General features: G+C 35.5%; 1 protein-coding gene across 1 annotated transcript; it reads left to right on the forward strand.

Moving 5' to 3' along the window:
- Positions 1–6,832: 6,832 nt before the first annotated feature.
- On the forward strand, positions 6,833–7,446 carry LOC110266672 (uncharacterized). The gene is made up of 2 exons (XM_088498450.1): positions 6,833–7,324; positions 7,411–7,446. The coding sequence occupies exons 1-2, from the start codon at positions 6,833–6,835 to the stop codon at positions 7,444–7,446; spliced, it is 528 nt and encodes a 175-aa protein (XP_088354576.1).
- Positions 7,447–16,767: the final 9,321 nt, after the last annotated feature.

The following is a 16,767-nucleotide window of genomic DNA, read 5'->3' on the forward strand; positions in this document are numbered from 1 at the left end:
TGTTTCGTTTCGTTAATCTAGTAAGTATCTCTATTTCGAAAGCCTTACGTTAGTAACTTGTTGTGCTTGGTTAATGAATATGAGTTTTGGTAACGTGGGGTCGAGTCCTAATTGTTATGTGTTGCGATTAGAGTTGGTGAGATTGTTGAGAACGCAAGTGGAGCCGAGTTGCTGGCTGCAGTTGGTTTGGGTTGAGGCGGAGAGGACTCTGCGAGACTTTTGGGCTATGGAATTGCGTTTTGAGGTAGGGGCGCTTTCCAAAAACTATGTTTTGTGTATTGGAATTATTACATATGGATACTGGTGTGAGATATTGTGTATTCGGTGATTGTATCTGCCTTATGTATTATTTGATTGACTCGAATGACTATGGATGTTGGTTTGGCTGAATTGTTGTGTGGCTTGTGAAATGTAATGTTTGGAAGTTGATTCTTTAAAGATTTGAAATATGAGTTTAATCCGTTGAGGATTGGTTTGAAGTGAGTCAATTATTTTGATGATGTGAAAGATAGAATACTCTTGAAATTCAGCCTGGGTTGCTTTAATTGATTTGGTTTTGATAAATGATTTATTGCTGACCCGATTCTTTAAAGCTTTAGAAATGAGTTAAATCGGTTGATATTGAGTTGATTTTTGAAATGGTTTCCTTGAGATATGCCACTGAGGCGACTGTTTGATTTAGCTTGCTTTTGAATTGATTTCTGGTTTTGGGATGTTGAAAAGGAATGAGAAACGGTTTAGTTGGGACCCGAACCGGGTGGCAGAAGTCCAAGTTTTAGGGGAGGTGCTGCCGAAATTTCTACAAAATCCTAGTCTTGTTTAAAAAGTTATTTAAAAAGGATTGGATTTGAGAAGTTGTATTATTTGATTTATTAAGAGAATATTTATATTTTCACGCTTAATTTATTTAGTGAACTTTATGTCTTGAGTTTGACTTATTTAGAAGTGAACTATTTTTACCGTTTGAATCACTGAAGGAAAGAATGATGCTCTAATATTGATTTCAATATAAAAAAAGAGCTTTTAGTGATTTCAAAGGAATCTAGACTTTTGATTGAGTAATTAAGTTTGAGGCATTTTGGAAGGGTTAGAAAAATGGATTCCAAAAAGAAACCTGAAAGTGGTTTGATTCAAATGAACCGGTTCCTTTTCAAATGAGTTGATTTTTGGACTGGGTTGGAACTTGTGATTTTGTATGGTCGGTTTCATAATAAATTCAGTTTTATTTACTTGAACCGAGAATCCATGATTTTAAGAGTTTCAATGAATTTTTAGGAATTGATATAGGTTGACCTTCCCTAAAGACTTGGGACTCTGCCGAAAAACTTTTGTTATAAAATCTCATTGTTGTATGGGTGATTTTGAATACTTTGAAATAAATCCTTAACTTGCCATGGTTTTGGAAGTTTTGGAAAGAGAATGCCGAGAGTGGCTTTGTTTTAAAAAGGGAACTCACTTTCAGTAAAATTGGCTTATGAGCCTGAGATGATTTGAGAAACGAGATTTCTAAAGCCAAGGCTGAAAAGAGTTGAAACTTGATTTCAAAGTGATTTATGGCTTAAATGCCGATTTTATGAATTGATGATGTTGAATGTGGAAGTGCTGTTTTGTTGTGAGCCGGAATGACTGTGTATGATTATACATATTGGTTGGTTCTGGATTGAACCGTGAGCCGGAATGGCTGTGTATGATATGAATATTGGCTGGTTATGGAATGAACCGTGAGCCGGATCACTGAGATGGATGTTGATCCATGGATGAGATTGAATGCATGTTTATACTGAATCATTGATAAATGTGAATGTTGCACTTCCACTATCGGAGATGAGGGTTTCCCTGGGAGGAAGCAGTGGCTAGCCACCACGTGCTCCAGGCTGAGACTCGAAGCTCTTTTGACCCTATGTCATAAGTGTGGCCGGGCACTGTGAAAGTCCCGGATGAGCTCGCCCCTGTAAATATTCACCAGTGAAGGTGATGGATATGGATCATGATTATGATCAAGTTTATGATGAGTATAACTCGAGTTGGGGATGCGCGACAGAGGGACAGTCCAATGCTTTGCTACCAGGACTTGTCGGGTTGGCTCTATAACCGACAGATGATATCATCAGCCACTAGGGACAGGCATGCATCATATGCATCTATGTGACATTGTTTGGGTGTGCATATTGTACTCGGTTTGCCTATGTGATTAATTGCTAATTGTTCTACTTGCAATGACTGTTTGTTTGTGCTTGCATCTTCCTATTTATGTTTGCTACTGGAACTCTGTTGGATTGTGGTGATTGGTTGATGGTTGGATTGTTTGGGCCTAGGGCCTTGGTTGAAATGAGGTGGACCGATGGTTGGTTTTGGTTGTGTTCTGGTTTGGAAAAATATGAAAGACTATTTTGGTTCAGCACAGATAAACCGTTTTGAAAGGCTCTTGAGTTTTTGAGAATTGAACTGTTCCTCTTTCAGAAAAGGATTTCAGATTTCTTTTTATTTATAAACCGTTGTTTTTGAAAAGAGGCGTAAGACGGTTATTAATCGCTGGTACAGTTTATCTTCATGTATCCTATTACAGTAATTCCCAAAAACCCTCTACTGAGAACCCTTTCGAGGATGATGTTCTCACCCCCCTACATTTTTCCCCTTTCAGGATATGGGCGCAGAAGTTACGAAGAGCTTATTTATTTGTTGTTGAGATGTTCTGTATTGCTTTAGGTTATTATTTGTACCCTCGCCTTTATCTTGAGATATTCTGTAAGAGGGATAGGAATTGTATTGGGTAATGCTTGTAATGTTATATATATATATATATATATATATATATATATATATATATATATGGATGTACTCTTTATGAGTTTTTGTAAGTTGTATGGTATCTATGGATATATGTAATCGAACGAAAGTATTTTTTTTGGGAGCGGTGTTGCGGTTTAAAATTTCAAACAGGCTCATATTCTAGTATTAAGTAGTATAAGTGTCGTCGTAATGTCCGAGCTATTAGAGTTGCACAGCCAGAAGCGTGAGCTTTGGTAGTTAGGGTGTTACATTATGGTATCAAAGCAGTCCTTCCTGTAGAGCCTGAGGAATGGATCGACTATGCTTCAATTGCATACTTTGAGCATTTGTCATGTATTAGGTCTTGTCGAATGACGAGAATTAGAGCTTTATGCACATGACGATCTATTGATTAACGCTGTTAGTCTTGCATTGCATAATTCCTGATATTAAGTTTGGCCGGCTTAATACTAGTGAATTATGTAAATGAAAGTACTAATGGGTTATCATAGATGATACGCGAGTTTTGAGTAAAGCGAATCGCGGGTTTTGGAAAAATTGGGAACTATTTCTCGAGGCTATTCAGTTGTGTGTCTTGAATTTTGTTCGAGTCGACCTGTTCTTTTATATCCTAACTTGAAGCTCTTGTTTGCTACTCCTCTTGAAAAGTAATTTGATGTCCCCACTCTATTTCTCTATTCATATGCATTATTGTTTGATCTCAATTGCATATGCCTGTTTGGAATCCTTGTTACATCTGTCTTTCTCTGTTTGAGTTCTTTTTGATTCATGTATCCTTTGATATGACTTTGAACTTGTCCTAATGCGCTGTGCATTTTAACTTTGGATTCCGAATCCATTATTAGAGAAATTGTTGATTCAGTTTTCCTCTTATTTGACAGTGAATTACAGCCAATTTTGAGATTTTTATAAAAATTTCTGTTGACTAGATATACACTTATCTATATGTGGAACTTTGAAGATTTCTTATACAGTTTAACAGCTATTTATTTCTAATACCTCTCCTGTACTTTTACTGGTTTGCGGAACTGCTTTTACTTTAAATACAATTTGACTTTCTAGTATTTTTACTATAGTTCCAATGCACATCTTCATTTGATTATGCATTTGGGTATTTTTCAAATTTTGAAAAGAAAGGATTTTTTCACTTTTATCCCGGTTGAGTTTCGTTTGATAAGTTTTACTTAACTTATTTTGAATTGAGTTTGATTTAGCATGCCATGTTGTTTATGCCATTGCTGTTTCTTTTGAAAATGTTGGATTCATAACTTTCTTCTTATGAACGGACTAAGTTTTTTCTTAAGCTTTTCACCTGTATGAATGTCATACGTGATTCTGTTTTTAACTAATATTTTACATCTTGTGAAATTACCATTGATCTTGGTTTGTCCTCTCTTGTGAATCTCATCCGTATGTGAGTCAGTTTGATTCGTTTCAAATTAGTGCATTGTTTATTCTCTCATTTTCTCTACAAGAGTTTTTAGTTAAAGATTTACCTTTGAGAAATTACTAATGATTGAGTTGTCTTTTCCTATGACTTTTATATTCTTTTGGATCAATTGAAAGCTTGTTTGATGACTCATGCCTAGTGAATCTTGTTTGGACTACTTTGGTTTAAGATCCTTTCTTGCAAGGCTTGACTCCTTTTTAGTACATCTTAAACTTCTTGAATGTTCTTCTGAGATGGTGATTTTAAGAACACTTTTGGGAGTCTTGTTCTGAACTTTTTAAAGAAGTTTTGAATTCTCTTTGAAGAAATATTAAACGGAATTTACTTTCTATTGCTTGATTGAGATTGAAAACCATTGTTCAATTTTGATGAAGTTAATTTAAAAATCGGCATGCGCTATTTTAAATGAGGCCTTGGAGAGCTTCCTTGTTTAGTGGAAATCGGTTCGTTTGTAACGCATCACTTATTTCCTTTACCAAATTGTAAGCAAATTTTTACTTCTGAGTTTCTTTTCTAAAAAGAGTTTAACTTCCTCTTTCGTACTTGCTATAAATGTTATACACGCTTGTTTGAATATGAAATTTTGAGAATTTTGAACAAGCATTTGATTACTTCCGAGTTTTTATGAACTGCTTTTGGTTAAGTTGTGCATCTAAATATCTTTCTAAAATATTTGAGAAAATATTTTAGCTCTTAGCCAAAGTTGTGTGCATTTTGTTTTTGGAACTCTACAAAATCTACTTCAACATGAACTTGTATTGAAGTAAAGCCACGTTTATGCTTTTGTTACTCCCTTGAAGGATGTTTGTTGTTTAACTTCTCTTTCAGACTGCGAAGTGATATTTTTACAAGTTTTTAATTCTTTTAAGAACAATGTATTCGGAAGTATTTTAATTATGCTCTTGAGTTCTGTGAGCTTTGTCTTGGGTCTGAGATATTCTTTTCTGTAAACCTCATACTTCTTCGACTCAGCTTGAGTTTGTTTCAAACTGATACGCTGGTTTTCTTCTTATTGATCCAATTGAATTTCATTGATCTAAGGGTTATTTTTGGACTTGTTAATCGATTTATTTCTAGCAAACTTCTTTGCTTGAGCACCCTTGTTTATCTGGAATTGGATACATTCTCTCAAAATCTATGAGTACTATCTTTGACATTTGACTCACCTTTCTAGAATCTTGTATCCTTCTGAGTAGACTCGAGAATTATTTTGATATCATGTGCGACTTGTAGATGTAGTAACGCAATGCGTTAGTCCTTTAAGACGTGATATGTGTATACGGAAGTTGAAGCGGTAGGTGTACAACGTTAAGAGTTGTGGGTATTCTGTTCCTTGCGGACGGGTTTGCGGTTGTTTGGCTTATGATTGGCTATGAGGTTGTAAAATGATTGGTAGAGTTGGGAAATTGAAGTTCTGAAGTGGGAACGAGAATTGTCAGCGAACGTTATGCCGTTGTTTAAATACCAACATGCCTTGCAGCCTTTTACCACACTAATTACCACTTTGCTTTGTGAACGCCTATCTTGATTTGCACCCTATTTTGGCACCTCAAGTTTTTGTAAAGCCTTGAGCTCATGTGACCTTGTGCATTGAGTCTATCTTGTAATGTTTGCCTTGCAATCACACTCCTACGTTTGTATCCTTATGCATACGACAATCCCAGTATTTGAAAACCGTATATATGATTATGTTTTGAGATATTTTTGCTTCTTCCTTAAACGTTTTCAAGGGTGAAGTGTATGAAATTTCTTTCCTTTTGTATCAATTTTCGAGGGCGAAAATTTTTATAAGGTGGGTAGGATGTAAGACCCAGAACTTTTGAAAAGTCTTATTATGATCAAGTCTCAAATCATATAGTTATTTATAGCCTTAATTTCAGAGATTATTTTCTTAAGGATAATTAAAGCAAGTTTTGATTTATTGAATTTGAAATAAATTGAGATTATTATCCAATTTTATAATTATTGGATTATTTTCTATATTTTGATTATAAAGTTGATAGTGGTGAAATAATAAGGATTTTGGTATGGTTTGGATTAAATAATTAATATTTTAAATATAAGTACTGCTACTTTGGAAAATAAATGATTTAATTATATTATTCATAATTATTTGATTTGGACATTTTATTGAAAATAAGTGGTGCAATTGATGAGCAAATAGTATTTTTATAGATATTATTATTGGGTTTGAATTGGGTTTCAATTACTATATTATTCCCAATTTTAGGTGAAATTACCATAATGCCCCTAACCCTAATTTTGCCACACCTATCCCCAAAAATATTTCTCCTTCATGCTGCGCAGTTACCAGCCCTCCTTCATCCTCCTTCTGCGCAGCACACACCCTTGGTAATGGAAAGAAAGCTTGTCACCGCCGCCACCCACATCCCCTCTCATACCCCCACTCTCAGTTTTCATTAGTCAGCCTACACACCGAACAAACACACACACGGTGGAGAAGAGATCGGGCAGAGAGAGGGAGGGCATCGCGCCTGTCACAAGTTCGCCGCCACCATTGCGTCGTTGCGCCGTCGCCAAAAAGAGCAGAATCGACATGGGGTTGGCTCGCGAGTGAGGGTGGTCGCGAGCATGGAGCCGCCGCGCCATCGTCACCACTGCGTCCACGCTGGTTGTCGCCGCTATGATGCACTCGAGGGGAGAGAAGTCGCACTAGAAGGCTGGCCGCCAGGGGCGCTGTTGCTGCGAACCAGCCGCCGCCGTGCATCCTCGTTGCCGCCACTGACTGGCCAAGTCGCCTTGCCATGGTCACCGTCGTGGGTTTTGCTGCTAGTGAGGAAGGGACGCTGCCTTGTGACATCGCGGCGTGCCTGGGCGCTGTTGCTGCGAGCGCACCATCACCGGAGCTGGGTGGTTGCTGTCATGGGAACCGTGAAAGGAGGGAGAGGCCGTGCCGTTGTTCTGGCCGCCGGAGCTTCTATGGCTGTCAGAAGCTGCCGCTGCCCAACCAGCTGCAACCGGGGTTGTCTCTTGTCGTGTATGGCTACCGAAGAAGTTGTTGAGGCCGCCGGAACCACCGCCGGAGCTACTGGTTACTTCTGCCGTCGCCGAAAAAGTATGCCGGTAAGGGTTTTAATTTACGGTTTCTGTCCTTTTTGGATTTCGGAAAGAGTATTGACACTGCGTGGTTGTACAACTGCTATTATCAGAAATTCGGGCCGCTGCCGTTATTCAGAATTTATTAACGGAGCCGTTGCCGAGTCGATTTGGAGTTGCGGCTGTTTCGTTTCGTTAATCTAGTAAGTATCTCTATTTCGAAAGCCTTACGTTAGTAACTTGTTGTGCTTGGTTAATGAATATGAGTTTTGGTAACGTGGGGTCGAGTCCTAATTGTTATGTGTTGCGATTAGAGTTGGTGAGATTGTTGAGAACGCAAGTGGAGCCGAGTTGCTGGCTGCAGTTGGTTTGGGTTGAGGCGGAGAGGACTCTGCGAGACTTTTGGGCTATGGAATTACGTTTTGAGGTAGGGGCGCTTTCCAAAAACTATGTTTTGTGTATTGGAATTATTACATATGGATACTGGTGTGAGATATTGTGTATTCGGTGATTGTATCTGCCTTATGTATTATTTGATTGACTCGAATGACTATGGATGTTGGTTTGGCTGAATTGTTGTGTGGCTTGTGAAATGTAATGTTTGGAAGTTGATTCTTTAAAGATTTGAAATATGAGTTTAATCCGTTGAGGATTGGTTTGAAGTGAGTCAATTATTTTGATGATGTGAAAGATAGAATACTCTTGAAATTCAGCCTGGGTTGCTTTAATTGATTTGGTTTTGATAAATGATTTATTGCTGACCCGATTCTTTAAAGCTTTAGAAATGAGTTAAATCGGTTGATATTGAGTTGATTTTTGAAATGGTTTCCTTGAGATATGCCACTGAGGCGACTGTTTGATTTAGCTTGCTTTTGAATTGATTTCTGGTTTTGGGCTGTTGAAAAGGAATGAGAAACGGTTTAGTTGGGACCCGAACCGGGTGGCAGAAGTCCAAGTTTTAGGGGAGGTGCTGCCGAAATTTCTACAAAATTCTAGTCTTGTTTAAAAAGTTATTTAAAAAGGATTGGATTTGAGAAGTTGTATTATTTTATTTATTAAGAGAATATTTATATTTTCACGCTTAATTTATTTAGTGAACTTTATGCCTTGAGTTTGACTTATTTAGAAGTGAACTATTTTTACCGTTTGAATCACTGAAGGAAAGAATGATGCTCTAATATTGATTTCAATATAAAAAAAGAGCTTTTAGTGATTTCAAAGGAATCTAGACTTTTGATTCAGTAATTAAGTTTGAGGCATTTTGGAAGAGTTAGAAAAATGGATTCCAAAAAGAAAGCCTGAAAGTGGTTTGATTCAAATGAACCGGTTCCTTTTTAAATGAGTTGATTTTTGGACCGGGTTAGAACTTGTGATTTTGTATAGTCGATTTCATAATAAATTCAGTTTTATTTACTTGAACCGAGAATCCATGATTTTAAGAGTTTCAATGAATTTTTAGGAATTGATATAGGTTGACCTTCCCTAAAGACTTGGGACTCTGCCGAAAAACTTTTGTTATAAAATCCCATTGTTGTATGGGTGATTTTGAATACTTTGAAATAAATCCTTAACTTGCCATGGTTTTGGAAGTTTTGGAAAGAGAATGCCGAGAGTGGCTTTGTTTTAAAAAGGGAACTTACTTTCAGTAAAATTGGCTTATGAGCCTGAGATGATTTGAGAAACGAGATTTCTAAAGCCAAGGCTGAAAAGAGTTGAAACTTGATTTCAAAGTGATTTATGGCTTAAATGCCGATTTTATGAATTGATGATGTTGAATGTGGAAGTGCTGTTTTGTTGTGAGCCGGAATGACTGTGTATGATTATACATATTGGTTGGTTCTGGATTGAACCGTGAGCCGGAATGGCTGTGTATGATATGAATATTGGTTGGTTCTGGAATGAATCATGAGCCGGATGGCTGAGATGGATGTTGATCCATGGATGAGATTGAATGCATGTTTATGCTGAATCATTGATAAATATGAATGTTGCACTTCCACTATCGGAGATGAGGGTTTCCCTGGGAGGAAGCAGTGGCTAGCCACCACGTGCTCCAGGTTGAGACTCAAATCTCTTTTGACCATATGTCGTAAGTATGGTCGGGCACTGTGAAAGTCCCGGATGAGCTCGCCCCCGTAAATATTGACCAGTGAAGGTGATGGATATGGATCATGATTATGATCAAGTTTATGATGAGTATAACTCGAGTTGGGGATGCACGATAGAGGGACAGTCCAATGGTTAGCTACCAGGACTTGTCGGGTTGGCTCTATAACCGACAGATGATATCATCAGCCACTAGGAACAGGCATGCATCATATGCATCTATGTGACATTGTTTGGGTGTGCATATTGTACTCGATTTACCTATGTGATTAATTGCTAATTGTTCTACTTGCAATGACTGTTTGTTTGTGCTTGCATCTTCCTATTTATGTTTGCTACTGGGACTCTGTTGGATTGTGGTGATTAGTTGATGGTTGGATTGTTTGGGCCTAGGGCCGTGGTTGAAATGAGGTGGACCGATGGTTGGTTTTGGTTGTGTTCTGGTTTGGAAAAATATGAAAGACTATTTTGGTTCAGCATAGATAAACCGTTTTGAAAGGCTCTTGAGTTTTTGAGAATTGAACTGTTCCTCTTTCAGAAAAGGATTTTAGATTTCTTTTTATTCATAAACCGTTGTTTTTGAAAAGAGGCATAAGACGGTTATTAATCGCTGGTACGGTTTATCTTCATGTATCCTATTACAGTAATTCCCAAAAACCCTCTACTGAGAACCCTTTCGAGGATGATGTTCTCACCCCCCTACATTTTTTCCCTTTCAGGATATGGGCGCAGAAGTTACGAAGAGCTTATTTATTTGTTGTTGAGATGTTCTGTATTGCTTTAGGTTTTTATTTGTACCCTCGCCTTTATCTTGAGATATTCTGTAAGAGGGATAGGAATTGTATTGGGTAATGCTTGTAATGTTATGTATATATATATATATGTATGTATATATATGGATGTACTCTTTATGAGTTTTTGTAAGTTGTATGGTATCTATGGATATATGTTATCGAACGAAAGTATTTTTTGGGAGCGGTGTTGCGGTTTAAAGTTTCAAACAGGCTCATATTCTAGTATTAAGTAGTATAAGTGTCGTCGTAATGTCCGAGCTATTAGAGTTGCGCAGCCGGAAGTGTGAGCTTTGGTAGTTAGGGTGTTACATAAATAATAACTATAAATATTATTATTATATTATTTTTACTTCAGATTAAAAAAACCACATAATTAATCTACTAATTACATTACTATTATTAAAATAACTTGTTAATTTTAAAAAAAAGAGACTTGGAAAATGGACATGGAAGCCTCGTGCAAGAGAAACTATGAAACTATGGAAGCATTAGAGAATAGAAGGAAAGGAAACTGAAAGTGTAGAACTGTGAGTGAAAAAAATGTGTACGAATTGAAGAGAGAGTAATAATTCACCGTATTTACAAGTCTATTGGGATTCGACGTATGTCGATCATGCAAGCAATATGCGTTTTGCGTATTGTCAGAGAAATACACGCTTTGCGTATTGTGCATCCTCAAAATTCAGAAACACGCTCCTAGATCCCTGTAAAACACAATTTCTTCTAATAATCAGTTAAATTTCACCTTCTTCTTCAATAATAAAATAAAAAATTTGCTTTTTTATCCACATAATGTCTGAATTTGTATCTGCCAAGCACTTATATTCTACCTCCATAAAAGACCTGCTAATTGTGTGTTATTTGCGGCTGGACCATGAGATAAAATTTGAGCCATCATAAATGCAGAATTCACTAGTTGACTTATAGTCATCCAAGTCATTTGTCCAATTACTGTAAAAAAAAAGCAAGAATTCAAAATTCATTAGTTTTTGAAAAAAGAAGACTATGAGAGGAACAACCCGAAAGATATCTAAGAATTCGTTTAATTGCTATCCAATATTGTTAAAGGGGTTTTTGTATAAATTGACTCACACGATTAACTGAATATGCTATTTCAGGGTGTGTGAATGTTGCATATTGCAAACTTTTTATAACAGACTTATACATGGTAGATTTGTCAAAGATATCATCAGTGTCTTTTGTACTAAGTTTTTCAGTTGTCAGCATAGGTGTAAGAGCACTTTTTGACTTGTCCATGCCTGTTTTTCTAAGCAAATCAATAATGTATTTCGTTTGAGATATATGAAGTTTAAAATTAGACGGATATGTCACTTCAAGGCCTAAAAAATAATGAAGAGTTCCAAGGTCTTTAAAAAATTGATTTTAGTTCGACAACCAAAGATGACAACCAAAGATGAGATATCAAAATTACTGTTCTTTGTAATTAGAATATCATCAACATATACCAAAATATAAACACAAGAGTGAAAAAAAATGAACAAAAGGAGAAGAGTCAAATTTAGCGTTAGTAAATCTATCTTTAAAAAGAGTAGCACTAAGGGTAATGAACCAAGTTCAAGGAACTTATTTCAAACCATAGAGTGCTTTGTGCAAGTGACAAACAATATTAGTGCTAAAGCTAATAAATTCAGGTGGTTAAATCATATAAACTTATTCATGAAGTTAACCCACTTGACGGAAAATAATTGCTCTTGATTTGCCAAACTACTTGAAATATTACTTTTTAATGTTATCTAGTAGTATGTTGTCATGTTTCACAATTCATTTAAAACAATATATTTTGTGACGTCGAGTTTGCTCTATTCTCTCGGGCTCCTATCAAGCTTCGCTTCGCGCATGATAGCGGCATTCTTTTTTTGTTTTGGGGAAGGGCTAGTGCACCTCACCCGAGGTTCACGTCGCTAGGTCAATTCATGGCCGAAGAAGCATCGGACAGGTTGGAGTTCTTACCTTCTTGGGACTCCATGGACCAAGATCTGCTTTCATTATATGGGCAATATCGATCTACTAAAGTAGATCATATGGATATAGAAAAAGCTTCTGATTTAGATGAATTGGAAACATCTCTTTTCCATTTTTATTTACGTAGTTCATATCTTTGTTTCGTGTGTTCCCGGGAGGGATTTAATCTCTTCAATCTCGGGATACCACCTATATATATATATATATATATATATATATATATATATATATATATATATATATATATATATATATATATATATATATAATGGTCTAAAGATATTTATTTAACAAAATTATTTATTTAATTTTGTATTTAAGAAGACATTATAGAACTATTCTAGGAAATACTTCTTTGGGCATTTCATCTTTAAGCAATTCTCACAGCATAAATGTCTTGAAAAAATACATGTTATTAGTGAAATTTTTTTTATCTCTATTTTTCAATGTTTTTTGGAAGTTGGAGCAAGTTCGTCCAATACAGTAGCGAATTTAACTAATCTGATGAAGTTTATCTACTGCATCAGCGAATTTCATGAAAAATAAAGAGTTCATCTACTGGCATAGAGAAGTTCACATTCAATATAAAAATAAGATGGTCTCCTCATTTTTTCACTTTTCACCCACGACAAACTCTTTCACTCTTCCTTTTATTTTCATCCTTACTCTCTCCTCTCCTCAAATAAAATTTCAAGTAAGTTATATAAATTACTTTTTTGTTTTTAAATTATTTTGTTTTGATATTATTTTATTAAGTTTAGAATAAAATTTCTGGTATAATTAGTTAGCATTAGATATTATTAAATTACTAATTATATAGAATTAATTAATTAAAAATATGAAAATAATCATTTAAAATGAATTATTTAGAAATATAGAAATAATCATTTAGAATTAATTATTCAATAAAATATAGGAATAATTATTTTTAGTTAATTACTTAGAAATATAGGAATAAATATTTAGAGTTAATGCTTTAAAAATTATTATAAAAGTTATTTATAATTAATTACTTAGAGATATTTTTGTTAACTGTTTAGCATGGTTTTGAAAATTGCACCAGACCAGCTGGTTCAATTAGTCTAACCAAAAATCGGCGATAAAAACGGTATGATTCTATGAGTAAAACCATTAATTAAAAAATTTTCCAAAAACCATCGAACTGGCTAATTGGACCGAATCGAAAATAACCGGTTCTTCTAAATAACGTAGTTTTGTATATTTAAAAAAAAAAAAACAACGCCCCCTTTTCCTCAACCCTCCCTCCTTCGTGCGTTTGTCACTCTCACTCAACAAAGAACCCTCCTTCTTCAAAGTTCCAAAAGACAAAAACCCAAAACCAAAACCATAGCTTCTTTAACAGTTCCACCGCCGCCGTCTGTGGTTGTCGGCGCCTCCACGGCTTCCCTCTTTGCCAAGGTTCTAAGACCAAACTCTCTGTTCTAGCTTTGCTCAGCGTCCATCCTCCCGTGGCTTCTCTGTTCGAGTTGCTCGCTGTCTCGTCGTCATCCTGCTCTTCGTCGCGCTCCACCGCTGTTAAAGGTTAGTGATAGTGCTTATAGGATTTTTCCTTTTATACTCTGTTATGATTACATGAATTTTGTGTTGTTGAAATTATTGATGAAAATGACTTTGTTATGATTTCTGATTTCTAATTCCTAATTTTAATATTATTGTTGACGAAAATGGCTTTGTTATGTTGCTACTGTTTCTAAATTTCGATTCCCCAAACGTATGTTGTTTATATCCCTTTCTTTTGTTCAAAGCCCCTTTGAAGTTCATCGTTTTATGGCATTAAGGTTTTTGAAATTTTTAATTTGGGTAATTTTCTTCTGGACCATTAGGAAACTGAGGAGTTTAAAAGTGTTCTGGAAAGGAAAATCTTGAAGTTTAAGGTACAATCTCCCTTTTAAGTGTTTCACAAGAAAAAGCTTGAGTGTTCAGAAAAAATATCTTAGATTTCTTGCTATAGTGGCACTTATATTCAATACTAAAAAGAGAAGACGTGATTAGTGTAGTTTGACTTGAAAAATAGCTAAAGTTGTTTGGACTACCAATGATCAAGGAACAACATCTGTTGAAATTAGTTATTTTACCTCATGCGGTTTGCATATTAGTATTCTTTTTGTATTAAAATTATTGATATAATTACATTGACTTTCACATCATTAAAATTTATGTTATCTATATACTCTAAAGTAACAATATATGCCAAAACAGGGCATACTTTCTGGTGCCAGTGAACATTATCAGGCAAGGACGGTCCGTTGATTTTAATATGAACATGCTGCTGTTGTTTATAGTAATGTTATTTGATATCTTATGATACTTTTATCTTAACCCACAAATGCTAATGTACTGACCTATATATTTCTTGTATGGAATTTTTTCCTGAATTATTTTATGGGGGTTGATCCCTTTTATGAGTATCTACTTAAAGCTCATATCCTTTTTGGAAAGGAGAATTTTTTGGAGAAATTTTCATTTTGCTTATGTTGCTGTGCAGGAATATATATTTCAGACATGGTCCTTAAGTTGTTTGGCTAGGACATGATAATTAATTATTATTTTTTATTTTTAATTTTTTTGAGTGGTTAATTGTACCAAAAATCTTTAAGATTTGAGACTATGTTGATTATTAATTTGGAAGATAACATTTTCTGTAGTGTTTTAAATTTGGAAGATATTTTAAAATTTATATTAGACTATAATTATATTTTAGAATATTTATTTATAATTTTTTGTTTATTTTACTCTAAAACAATTTTTTCGGTTGAACCACAGTTAGACCGGTTGGACCAGTAAACCAGTTACTAGAGCAATTCGATAATTGGTATGGTTCTCAGAACCTTGCTGTTTAGCAAGGTTTTAAAAATTGGACTGGACCATTTGGTTCGACCGGGTTAACCGGAATTGACAATCTAGTTAGTCCGATTGACTCTTAAAACTGTTTTGCAAAAAATTGGTAAAAAAAACGGGTCAAAAGCGGTAGTTAATCGGCAAATCGGATGAACTAGCCCGGTTTTTCAAAGTGCCGGTTCGCTATCCATAATCAAAACTGCGTTGTTTTGATTTCCCAAAAAAAAAGGGCAAATGGCATGGAGAACCTCTCTCTCCCTTCTCTCTCCTAAAATCTCAACCCTAATTTGTGTAACCTACTAACCCCAACCATCAACTAAATGCCAAAACCATGCCTCCAATCCTCTACCATCGCTGTCACTCGCATCCCACCTCACTGTTGCACGTTGCTCACCGTCGCACGTCGCTCATCTTGTGGCTCTCCTCTTCAATCATCTTGTCGTTGCTCACCACAACGGTAAGTACTCCTCGGCTCCTTCCTCACTAGCCACTGCTTGTCGCTTGCTTGCTTCAGTGCTTCGTTAGTTTTATTTTTAAAAAAAATTATTGATTTATTCTTCAATCTTCAATGCTTCTTCAGTGCTTCTTCTCTAGGTAGTTGTTGCCGTCGTTGAGGTGGAACATGTTTATCTGGAAGGTAATATTAGCTGCCTTTCGTTTATTCTTTGTGGTTATGGAGTTTATTTTCCTTAATTGTTCAAAATCATATCTTTTGAATGAAACCTTTTTCAAATTTTGAATTCTTAGCGAAATCATTGTAAGCGCGGTTGAAAGCACAAGATAGAGGTGGAACATGATGTGTTGTTTGTTGTTGCAGCTATTTTATGCGGAGTACTTACTCTTAGTTAGATGAATATGGGGAGTCACTCAATCATAACTATGAAAATAGTTTTACAATTACATAGTGCTCACAGGCCATTATCATACATGAGATATGAGCCTACAATTTTATTAAGTTTTAATAGGAATTGTAAATGAAGTATGATTTGTTAACATTGATTTCTGTTTGGTAATCTCATATTTCTAAATATATTTTATGGACCTGTTGCTTTTTCTTGGAATGTCTTATTATAATACTATATTCAATTAAACTGGTTCAACCACAATTTGACTCTGTTTGGACTATTAAACTATTGAACGAGTTATTTGACCGGTTTATTGACCGGTTCGGTTCTCGCAACCTTACTGTTTAGAATAATGTATTAAATTAGTATTTTTTTTTGAATTTTGTGGATTTAAAAATTATTTATATTAATTTTGTAAATATTTTACTTTAGATACTTTGATGGACCAATCGTCAGTAGATTACGAGGATACGCTGTATAGATTAGACCAGGCACAGTACATTGCTGGCAGACTTGGCCAACTGCATTTAAATTATGAGTTTAATAAGTATAAAATATGTACATTAGTTTAAGCATATATTTAACATAAATGTTAAATATTTTTTTAGCCTAATAGGGTCTTGCGAACACATCAGAGTTTACTAGCGAGACCCGACGAGAGTATCGGGATGTACCTCCGATGGACTGTTTCAAGCATGTGGCCTACATGGTTGAGTGAGACCATGACTGACCTTTGGTATCCACGTTAGTGGAGAGATGGCGGCCAGAGTCTCATACTTTTCTAAATATTGATGGAGACCCTGTTAGTGGCCGCGTTAGTAGTTGGAAGCAATACTATGACGAGCGTTTTATAGAGGACTTGTGTCAGCAGTTACTAGGACAT

The sequence above is a fragment of the Arachis ipaensis genome, chromosome B9 (assembly GCF_059453495.1).
Source record: "Arachis ipaensis isolate K30076 ecotype BB chromosome B9, ASM5945349v1, whole genome shotgun sequence".
Lineage (NCBI taxonomy): Eukaryota > Viridiplantae > Streptophyta > Magnoliopsida > Fabales > Fabaceae > Arachis > Arachis ipaensis.

What these genes read in the sequence shown, in the direction of transcription:
- LOC110266672 (XM_088498450.1), top strand. Translation starts at nt 6,833, where the DNA reads ATGGAGCCGCCGCGCCATCGTCACCACTGCGTCCACGCTGGTTGTCGC. An exon ending in GTCGCCGAAAAAGTATGCCG is followed by an intron (nt 7,325 to 7,410) that starts GTAAGGGTTTTA and finishes TGCTATTATCAG; the next exon opens with AAATTCGGGCCGCTGCCGTT.